General features: G+C 41.3%; 1 protein-coding gene across 1 annotated transcript in view; it reads left to right on the forward strand.

The window, feature by feature from the left end:
- Positions 1 to 6,179, forward strand: part of TGFB2 (transforming growth factor beta 2) — a 65,558-nt gene extending 59,379 nt beyond the window's left edge. The window contains exons 6-7 of the mRNA XM_037405576.1: positions 517 to 670; positions 2,586 to 6,179. Coding sequence (XP_037261473.1) covers positions 517 to 670; positions 2,586 to 2,744 — 313 coding nt within the window. The 3' untranslated portion in view covers positions 2,745 to 6,179. The remainder of the gene's footprint in view (positions 1 to 516; positions 671 to 2,585) is intronic.
- Positions 6,180 to 11,639: the final 5,460 nt, after the last annotated feature.

Genomic DNA, 11,639 nt, shown 5'->3' on the forward strand with positions numbered 1-11,639 from the left:
AATGCAGTTGCTTATCCTGTTTCTTAACAGTTGGCATTTGTACAGAGCATGGACCCTCATTTGTAGACCTACAGGGTCTGTGTGCAAAGAGTATCTGCCCAGCAGTCTCCAGTCCCACAGAGACGGTGGCAGATGAGGAAGATTGTGGCCTTAGAAAGCAGAAGCCGAGTTCCATCTGGGATGATTCCCAGACCCATCAGCCCCATAATTACAGCCAAATTACCACTTCCACTGTGCTCACCTATTCAGAGAGGGCACTCAGTAGGACCTGGAGAAAAATACTAGCCCTTCAGGGAAACCGTTAGCTTTTTCTGTATAAGCAAGTCTTGCCATGTTTAAGCATCTGAGTTCAGGTGCAGTATAAACTACTGTCAATGTAATTTTTTTTGTAAAATTTTTGGGACTTGGATTTGCCTGCCTGTAAAGCATCATTCAGAGAGCAAGCAACCGGATTATTTTTATTCCCTGTGTTGCCTTTCTTATGACCGATGTGTTTGTCTGTATTTTATTTCCCAGGAACGTGCAGGATAATTGCTGTTTGCGTCCACTTTATATTGACTTCAAGAGGGATCTTGGCTGGAAATGGATTCATGAACCTAAAGGATATCATGCTAATTTCTGTGCAGGAGCCTGCCCATATTTATGGAGTTCAGATACTCAGCACAGCAGAGTAAGTAATGATTTTGCTAATTTTCAGCTCTTATTTTATAACTGCAGGGTGAAATACGTTTCTAGGACTGACATCGGCACTAACTCCCAGAGCTTGTATTTGTTATCTCAGTAACTAAGGATGATGAAATGTGGCCTTATAGCGGGAGTTGCTTGTGGCCTCAAGCTAGTAGTGTTGAAGCAGTAGGAATGCATTGGCCCAGAGCTGTTGGTTTTTCTAATGTGTTCATTGATATGACATTCAGGTGGATTGAATGCTCTTTGCATGAACTTGGTGTAGCTTTGCGAAGCTCCATGGGAAGGTACCTTTCATTACAGAGCATGAGTAGAAGATGGCGCGATGCGTTGGGTCAGCAAGGGGACTGAGGGAGGCACTATCAGAGTAATGAAACGGCTGAGTTGTACCACCTGATTATCACCTGCCATTTTTCATTTTTCATTGTTACTGATATGCTGCCGTGGTGAATTTCATGAAAATGTACTGATAGATGCGCTTCTTTTACTTCAAAAGATGTACTAATTCTCGTACTTTGAAAATTTATATGCGAAGGAGGAACCTTGTGTCTGGGATGCTGAAGAATTGATAGTCGTTTGAGATGGGACTTTTTATTTCAGTGATTAGATGTGGTATTTTAGCCAACTGCCTCAGGATGAGCACTATTCTGCTGTGAGGTGCTTATTTCTCTCAACTGTCAATAAAGGTGTCTAGACAGTAAATGCAAGAGGCAGGCGTTTGCATCGCAGTTGTCATAAAATAAGAATTTCACCCTCAGGTCCATACTAAGAATGACGACTCCCTTTTTTGAAACCTCCCTTAAAATACCAGATCAATGTCAGCCAGCAGGGAGAACTCTTCATGTCCAAGGGGCAGCTTGCCTTCCCTTTGGTCTGTAAAGCCATGATAGTATGCACTTCCTGAATTTACAGACCCATGTATAGGTGTCCTTTGTGGCTGTCACTGGCTGTGGCATTGTACTATTAGCAATGTCAACAGGCAGAGGTATAAATAAGGTAAGTAAGTTTCCGTGCTGGTGTGGAGTAGTAGTGTACACATTTTGGAGCAGCACTTGTTTTTAAAGGAAAGAGGAAGAATAACTGTCATGGTCACAAATATGTGGTTTGGATAGTTGCCCAAGGAGTCAGAAGTTGCTTAATAAAGTAGTTAGTGTTGCTGTCCTGAACAGATCTTCTGTCTCTCTAAGCTGTAAATGTGTTGAAGTTCTAGGAAAAGGTCACTTGGTGTTTGGCTAACACATTAATGGCATCCTCAGAAATACCTGTGCACCATCAGTGGGTAACCCTACATATTTCCCTTGCAGAGAACCATGCATAGTAATCCAAAGTGACATAAAGCACCAGCGCTGCTAACTTCACCACAGCTGATTCTCAACAGGAGTAACTGCAGCTTGAGTCCTGGTGCTTGCAGGGTGGCATTAATGGACTTAGTAAAATGTAGCCAGAGAGGCAAAGCAGAGGAGTGCTTATGCTCTGAAGGGCTCTCTTCTGCCTTTGGCACTCTTGTAAGGGCAAAATCGTGTAACAGCGAATGGCAATCTGAAGACACAGATAAAAACCTTCCAGTTTCTTCTTTCCATATCAGTACGGGGGGTGTGTGTGGGGGTGTGTGTGTGTGTTGATTCAAAGGGCTACACTTTCAAGGCAGGCTCCAGGCATGTACCTGTTTTGAGGTTTAAGACTGTATGGCTAAAACCTTAGGAAATGCAGGCAGATGATGTCACCAGATTGAACTGGAGAAGCATAAAGAACACTAAAATGCAGGAATCTTCATGCTGCTTTCAGTGGGCTTTCTCTCAGGCGCTGTGGGAGGAAGCGATGCAGAAAGGAGTTTGCTCTGCAGTGGCAGGAAGGCAGAGGTAGCTGTCTTAATCTGTCGGTTTTCCCCTTTCTCTTTCTAGGTACTCAGCTTGTATAACACCATAAATCCAGAAGCTTCTGCCTCTCCATGCTGCGTGTCCCAGGATTTGGAGCCCCTCACAATCCTCTACTACATTGGCAAAACACCCAAAATTGAACAGCTGTCCAACATGATTGTAAAGTCTTGCAAGTGCAGCTAAAGGATACCCCTGAAAAGCGTGGTGTGTGTATATTAAAAAAAATTACCAAGGAAAAAAAGAAAGAGAGAGCGAAAAGGAAAGAAAGATAAATGAAAACCCAGGTTCATCAGTGTTAAAAGAAAAAAAAAAGAAGAAAAAAAAAAGCGGTACTAGTCTGAACTGTTTGAAAGTTTGTTTTGTTTTTTTTTTTTTAAACTGGCATCTGAAGCAAAACATTGAAGGCCTTTATCCTACATTTCACCTACACATAGTGTGAGATAGACAAGAAGCAAAGTTAAAGAAAAAAGAAACCTTTTAAAAAATAAACACTGGAAGAAATTTGTTAGTGTTACTATGTGAAAGGAAAAAAACAGGAAAATCCCATGAAGTGGAGTTGCTGTATCTGTCCCGTGCCTTACTTGATCTCTCTGTATTGTTACGCAATAGGCATCCTACCCGCTCCTCTTAGTTGTAGAGTTAACAGTGCATTATTTATTTGTGTGTAAAAACTATCAAATGAACATTTCCGTATCGCCATTGGAAAAAAGAAAACCAACCAATGTGGACAAAGTTGAGACCAAATAAGCTGCCAGAAATACCTGTAAAGCCTAAAGGAACACAAGCTCAAAAGAATCAGAAAAGTAATGGTTAGTTTAGTTCAATTAAAATAGAAATCAGTTACTATGTTATTGAGAAATTCTGCCTTTAAAATACCTTATTTTTCATGCCAGCTGCCTAGAGAGGCTTCTTGTAAGGTCTCAAACCCTTGTTTTAAATACTGAATAATTTACTAATAAAGGACACTCTGTTTCAGTCTCAAAGACAAGTCTATAAGATTTTTTTTTTTTTTTTTACTGTAAATGATTTAAAATGTCAGTTTAGTAAACCAGTGAAATATTTAACATGTACTGGTCTAATCTTCAGACCTTAATATGTTGCTGTATAGCTATGCTATGGGATTTTTTTGTTCTTTTGGTATATGTAACCATACCTAGAGTATTACAATAGGTGGGTAGTAAAAGCCAGCTTAATTGGAAACATATCTGTAGATCTCTATTTGTAAACTATTAAAAAATTAAGTACTTTATATGTAATGTGTAAATTTTCACCATATTTTTGTACTCTGTAATACTGTCAGCTCTCCTGAGTTTGAATTTGAATTTGGGGCTCTTTTTGATCACTCAGAATCATGTGTTTCCCTCTAGCTGGCCAGTATGAGTAGAGTCCCTATATTTTGACTTGCACTACAAATACATGTTTTATAATAATTGCTATACATGTGCTTTGTATATTGTTCAACATTATGACATAAGCTACCTGACCATTTGTTTTTCTGTTTTATAAAAAAGATGGATTAAAGCGATCTCTCCCCTCCGCTCCTCCCCTCCTTCCTCGGTTGTCCCCGTTTGTAATGCTTGAGCCGTGATGCGGTTCAGATTCCTAGATCTTTTTATTTCCTTTCGGCTATAGACATTCAAACAGATGGGCAGGGAGCAAGGTCTTGCAAGAAGAGATGTCCCAGCCTGGCTGAGGCGAGGCAAACCCTTGCAGAGAATGACATTCACCACTGTGCAGAAGGCTGGTAGGAAGCGTCTGCCGCAGCAGTGCCCCGAATGGGGGGCGAGCAGGATCGGTTTGCAGTCAGAGGCTGTGCGTTGGCCTCGCATGCAGTGGGGACTTGGCCCCCAGTTAGTCTGTGGGACCGATCCTGATCCTACTGCAGGTAACAGAGGTTTGCCTTCATCTTCTGCAGCGGCGCGGCAGGCCCCTTTATGCTATTGATGTGTGTGTAAGGATTTGCAGGATCAGACCCTTGATTTTTGCGAGTTTGCCAATTTTTTTTCTGATTGAGTTCACCTTAAAGCTTCTTTTAGAAAAGGAAAAAAAAAAAAAAAAGAACACGGAGTTCCTAGGATTTTGTTGGTGTTACACATGTTTAAATATTGTAGAGGGAGTAAAAAAAAAAAAATCCACATCATAATACTCCATTTTAAAAAAGCCCCAACCTAAATCAGCAAAAAAACCATGAAGAAGGTGCATTCAGTTTATTTCACATGATGAATGGTTTTGCACAGCAAAGCTGGAAAACTGTTAGAAACATACTACTTTGGATGAGAAGGACATTTTCTGTCACTGACCCAAGCGCTGTCGGGAGGACGCTCCTGAGCTTGATGTTGTCATTAAGAAGTGCAATTTCTTTGGCTTCGGCAGAACACTGATGCAAAATTGAAGTACTGCAGCGACTGGCACACGCAGCTCCTCGGGACTTCGGTAGAGCCTGTACTTATTGCCTAGATGGAAACGTAGCCCCACAGATGATCTAATCCCACCCGCTGACTCAGCGCAGAGGAGGAGGTATGTTAGACTTCTGATTTATTTAGTGAGTTGAGATGAACAAGTGAAAAATCTGTCCTGCTAACACTTGCTTGAGCCAGACTTACTCCAGTGAGAAGATGCACTGAACTCAGTGAAACTCCTCAGGGTAGTAAATACTCTGGATTTTGCTGTATACTGCAGCAAAATTAGTTTTATCAGGTTCAGTATGAGAACGGTATTTTTGTTGGACAGGAAAGGAGGCAAGGATGAACACATTTTACAAAAATTAAAAGATGTTTTTGCAATTCTCTGCTGTGGGAGTGCACCTCAAAACCAGTTTTGAAGCTTTGAAAAAGTGGAATAGGAGACAGCATAGTTGTCCAACTATACTGACTATGTGATGGACGCAGCTGAAAATTTTGGTTTGGGTTTGGAGTTCTTCTCTAAATTTAAGTATAAAACCTTATTTCTGTAAGTCTTTACCCAAAGACTGAATATTTTTTTTTTTACCTTTTTTTTTTACTTTTTTTTTTTCCTCAAAATGCACTGATAGTATTTGAAATGCTCTATTATAAAGCTCCTACAAGTTTTTTTGTTTTGGTTTTTTTTTTTGTTGTTGTTTTTTTGTTTATTAGGCATGTATTTCCCTTTTAATTACCAAGGATGTTGGGCTTGATCCTACAATGTGCAGAACTCATGGGTGAAATTCCCCTCTACAGAGTGGGGTCCTAAGCACCGCTCAGGTCTGATGTAAATCCCCCTTGAATGATGTTCAGGTGGGTCTGCAACAGCTCAAGGACTTTGAGCTAGAGGCCTTGTCATGAGGCAGTAATTGCCACTGTCTGAGCAAAGTCCCTGAGAACTGGTGGGAAATGTTCAGCACCTTGAAAGATCAGACCCAAGGGGTTGACGGGGGCTGAGGGGGAATCTTAGCACTTAGCTGGGTGGGGTAGGACAGCATTTTTTATGTGTCTAGCATTGATACAATTCTATGGTTGGCATGGTTTAAAGGAGAAAAAAAAAAAAAGGAACTTAAAAGGACAGCTGTGTTGTACTTTGGTGATCGATTACTCTGTATTTTAACACATTGTATGTCTGTTTTTGTGGTGCTCTAGTGGTAAATAAATTATTTCAATTATATGCTGGTGTTGCTTTCATATGGCAGCGTTCGTCTGGCATAGGCGATTCCTCAGCTCTGGCTCGGTTTAATCCCTGCAAGGCTTGGTTAGGTGTTTGATTGTAGTGTCTGTGACCCCGACACAGTCCAGCACAGCCTGAGGTGAAGAACAACCATGCAGGGTGAGTGTGAATCACGTCTGCTCTGAAGATTGCTTTCCCCTCTTGCCACCGCAGTATATGTCTTGGTTTGTAGACAAGAAGTGGCTTCTGGTTGACTGCTCGGAGCAGCAGTGCTGTCCCATGTACAGGACAGGTACTGGCCTGGGCAGCAGCGATGGTACCCCACAGCCTCACTGTGCCAGACCCTTCACCAGAACCATGCCCTGCCAGTCCTGTGACTGCAGGCATCAGTTTTGGGGGCTTTCCTCACTGCTTGAGGTTCTTAAAGTAGTTTCTTCCTCATTTCTGTAGTGCCGTGGGAGGTGAGAAGGCGATCTGTTGCATGATGCCCGTACACTAAATGATCCCACACCACTGCGTCCTTCAGTAGAGCTCAGCGAAACTTCTGGGTTTCTATGGGGTACCAAATAGTGTACAATGGGATGGGGTATCGGAGGCAGCAGATACAAGTAGGAACATGGCAAATTCTGGCTTTGCGAAAGGGAAATATCTACAGTGGAGGTGGCCAAACCATGGAACAGGTTGCCCAGAGAGGGCATGGCATCTCCATTCCTGGAGATGCTCAGAACTGTCAGGGTGAGGCTCTGGGCAGACTGCTTCCACTGTGCCCGCTCTAGGCAGGAGGTTGGGCTAGAGACCCTGCAGACCCCTGCCCACCCCTACGAATCTACGAACAGTGGTGGTCTAACCCAACCATTACTTCTGTCACTGGCTAAAAAAGCGCAAGAAACTCTGGTGCTGAACGGCCTCAGCTGTTTCAGTTTGCCAGCAGCATCCACGTAGCCATGTGGAAGTGGATTTTTGACAGAAAATAAGATTCCTGAGTTTGTTGTAAGTCTCTGTGCACTCTGCAATATGTGATTGCATTATCTAAGCAAATAAGAATTAAGGAGCCTAGTATTGCAGCTTTGCTTTGTCAGACTTTCTGCAGATCTAGTCAAAGAAATAAAACTTATGGAAGGAAGGGCTGCAGCGTTGCGTCATTAATTTTAAAGTTGGTAAAATCATATGAAAAAATGCTTCCAGACCAGAGACTGCTGACAAAAAGGGTGACTATCTGCTCTTGCTGGTGCCTTCTCTGGGATCTAAGGGGTGCATAGCATTTCTTGGCATGAATGGAAGAATATGTTCATGCCAAATTTTTTAGCGTTATTGTGATAAATTATAACAAACAGACCCTGTGCACTGTGAATCGGTTTAACAATGCAGTTTGGGATTAGCATTAAAAACAATCTTAGGGGCCATTTCACCACAGTTACGCTCCAGCCTTACAGTAATCTGCCTTAATTAATTTCAATGAGTTTATATAAGTAGAAAACAATAGTCCTGCAAAATTTTCAGATATGAATTTTCATTTTACTTATTTTTAGTTACCCAGCCTTGTGCTTTGACATGAATGTAATCTGCCAGCCCCCTTCTTACCCAAGGTAGCCCTCATGCAGTGAGGTGAGAATACTTTGCAGTACTGACTGATTTATTTCTGAAATCAGTGAAGAACAGGAGGGTTTGAGGAGGAATGCTGATTGCAAGTTTTAGATGGGAAAATGGTTGCGGTGCCTGTAACTAAAGAGGAACAAAGTGGAGAGAACACAGTGTGCTAACAGAGATTTTTATAGTGTGGGGCTGAAAAGATGGAAGCTCTCCCACGATAATGAGATTTATGCAGAATATTTTGATGCTGGGCTTCTCTTTTCCTTTCGCTAACGCAGCCTCTCCAGACTGTATCAGTGAAGCCCTTGCTGCTCTGCTTGAATCAAATTGTGGTTAATAAATGTGGAATATTCAATATAGCAAAAAAACCCCAAACCATGTAAATGTCTTGAAAACCATTTTTTAGGCCAAAATCTGCCTCTTAGATCAGACAGAACAGATTCTATGAGGAGCCATGAGTTCTGGAAGAAAATAAACCAAGAGGTTATGTAATTATATGTGGTTATAAAGTAGATGTGAAGTAATGTATTTGGCTTGTCAGTGGGTATGGGTGTAACAGTAATTTCTTCATCTGTATAAAAATAAAATTAAATGGAACAGAAAGCTGATGAGAACTTCCAATCAAATTTGATATGCTCATTTAATGAAGTAACCTGCTGGAATCTAATACAGAACCCCTGGGGTATAAGCCTTTCTTAAAACATATGGTGGTCCAAGAAACAAATATTTCCTTTGAATGGGGTGTTTTAGTGCCAAACCAAGGTGATGGCAGGAATGGAGGAAGGGTCAGTGGTCACTGATCTCTGGCTCTCAGTACTGTTTGCACATACTGTAGGCAGGTCCCAATCAAAAAATCCTTTCAACTCATACCAAAAACATTTGTCACCAGAAAGGGAACAAGGAAGATGCAAATGGCAAGTGGGACTCGAGTCTCTTTTTGTTCAGTGAAGCACACCATGAGGCTGAGAAAGGAGTTCTTCCGTGCTGTTTGATCCAGCTAATTAGAGATGGATCAAATCAAAATGTTAACACATGAGTACGTGTTTTACCAAAGTTGAAAATCAAATGTTTGGGGCTCTGATGTAGTGTTCAAACCTGAACTTAAATCACCAAATTCACTACTGGGGTGTGTAAGGCTTTTTTTGCTTAAGATGCCAGAATTTCTCACACTTGAATAGCTCTGCGCACGCCACATGCGAGTCTCACACAATAGTCTTGTATTTTTTTTCCTAAGCACAAAGATGTATAAAACCAATTGCCATTCATAAGACTGGCAGTCAGGGACAGTCAAAGTGTCCCTAGACATCAAGGTGGTTCCCAGAGAACTGGTAGTGGGACACCACACCTTTGGTCACCTCATTCCTTAGTCATTAAAAGACGAGCATTGTGGGACTGTGTGGTGATTTTTTTGCCATCTGATGGAACCCATGTGAAACGAATTGATGGCTTCGTTCCAGTTCCTATGTAAACTTGTTGGCAGTCTCCAAGGATATGCAGACTAATTTCATCCATCAAAAGCAGAAAATATCTTCATCCGGAAAAACCTGCTTTTTTTTTTTTTTTTTCCTTTGGAAAAATGTAAATACACAGGACAAAATATGCAGCAGTTCATGGGCAAGTTATGCATTCCTCTGCAGTGTGTAACCTGTTCTCAAAGAGGTGGTCTGGATCAATTTGTGAACATTTGGGAGGGAAAGCTGGATTTGGAGATACTCTGAAATATATTGTTTCCTCTACTTCTTCTATGAAACACTCAACCACAAAAAAAATCCAGAAGACTGTAAACAAGAATATGAGCTGACTTCATTTTTTTCACATTGATATCCAGCTATGATGGATAACACAGGAGGTGAATCACTGCAGATCTTAAGTGTCAAATAGAGCCAACTGATGTATGCAAAGTTGGGTCACAGAAAGCAGAGCACGAAGGATGAGCACAACAGAAGGTTTATGTCAGCGTAAGTATAGGCCCTACATAAAGCCACAGGAAAACTGGACTGGTTTTTGTTGTAGTTTTTGCTTTGGACTTGGCTGTGATTCCATAACACAAAGGGCTGTTCCCATTTCTCATACTTTGCCTTGGAATAGGGGCATCTTTAGGGAGGTAGGAATTTACCTAGGAATAACTGAAAGTCACAGATAGATTTTGAGATCATTTATCAGTCAGGAGACGTAATTTAAAGGAGCTGTTAACAAGACCCTAACCTGTAGCTAAGCACCCCTAACTGCTCTCCTGGCCTCTATCTCTGCTTTGCAGTAACAGATGGTGTCTATCAAGTAGTCGAAATCACAGCAAGTATCCCAGGGACTGAGGCAGAGATCTCAAGCATTAAACCCCTGGGTTTCTCTAGTGCCAGGTCCCTTAAAGCAGTTCTGTAATATGCCAGGTGCGCTGCAGGCTGGACACAAAGCAGGACTTCAAACACACTCCCAGCAGTGGGCTAACCATGTAAATAATGCAAAGATACTTGTCTCCACAAGACCCTCATGGACTCATCAAAACAGCTGTCTTACTAATGAGACCTCCCCCCCACCCTCCTGTAAGCAGCGTAGGAGGAATCAGTGACTCTCACCCACACTGGGGGAAACGTATCCTCAGAAGCCGAGGAATATGTATATGGAAGAATATATGTCACAGGTTGCAAATATGAAAACCCCTGGACACGAGAATGCAGATAGCAAAAAAGGAAAGAATCAATTCATGCTTCATCCATTTCTGTAGATGCGTAGATTAAAGCAGTGCATACGAATTTAAAGACCTCTAAAATTTGCATTGGACTGCAATGTTTATATAGTTTTTCTCTGTAGTTGTAAGGCTCTGTCTCTATTTGCTAAGTATCTTTGCACTTTCTGGACAACTTCACTAGTTATATTCTTAGCAGTCTTGCTGTATGGCCCCTGGGAGGAAAAAAGGAAATTTTAGAGACTGTTTCACTTCTGGGTTACTCCAGCCATAGCAGGTTGTTTTTGTAACTCGTGTTGCTGGATGCAGGAAATTACTTTTGGAGGCAACTGAGTTGAACTGACTGGTCTTATTCCCAGCTCTTTTACTTTAGCTTTACTCCAGCACAACTATTTCAACAGGGGACAAACCAGGCTTTAAAGTCATTTGGCTAGGAACAGTCAGGCTCAGTTTGCCATTTTACTGGAGGCTTCACATAAAGGCTGTGTGTTTGTAAAGCGTTTGAACATTGATTGCCACATTAGCCTACATGAAATTAGGCTATATTACATGGTTTTATTACACATTTGCATTTAAATTTTAAATCTAGAAAAATGAAGAATATGACCGTTTTCTGGAGAAGGCAATTGAATTTATCGCTGGAATTGGTGTATTTTACAATGTGTTGCTGTCATTTTTATCTCATTCGACAATATTGAAAATAACATTCTTTAATGCTGTATTCAAGTCTTGTGCCATATTTATTGCATGTAATTCATATGGCTATAGCTAGGGAAAACTACCCTTTTCACTTGCTTATGGCTTTCTCAAATAGTTTTCAGACTGAACCTTTGATATTGGAATTTGGCCCAGAGACAAATTTATCTGCAAAGTTTTATTAGACCTTGTTGAGATATCTTTGGTATCTGCCTTATCCTCTCCCATCAGAAGTGCTGTGCACTACTAGCTCAGCTTGAGAGCAAAAATCACTCATTTGCGCTCTAGGTTGTTGCAGTCATACGGTCAGATTGGTATATCAGTTTTCATTTCAAACATGAAAGCAAGTTTCCAGTGTTCCTGACTGTAAAGAAGTGCTTGAAACCATGAGCTGTGCTGAATTAACATGGCAACATCTACTTTAATCTGCAGAATAACTGAAACAGAGCAGGGAATGAAGTTGTGCTCTTTGCAGCTTTTCCATGGAGAAT

Source organism: Falco rusticolus, chromosome 12, assembly GCF_015220075.1.
Source record: "Falco rusticolus isolate bFalRus1 chromosome 12, bFalRus1.pri, whole genome shotgun sequence".
NCBI lineage: Eukaryota > Metazoa > Chordata > Aves > Falconiformes > Falconidae > Falco > Falco rusticolus.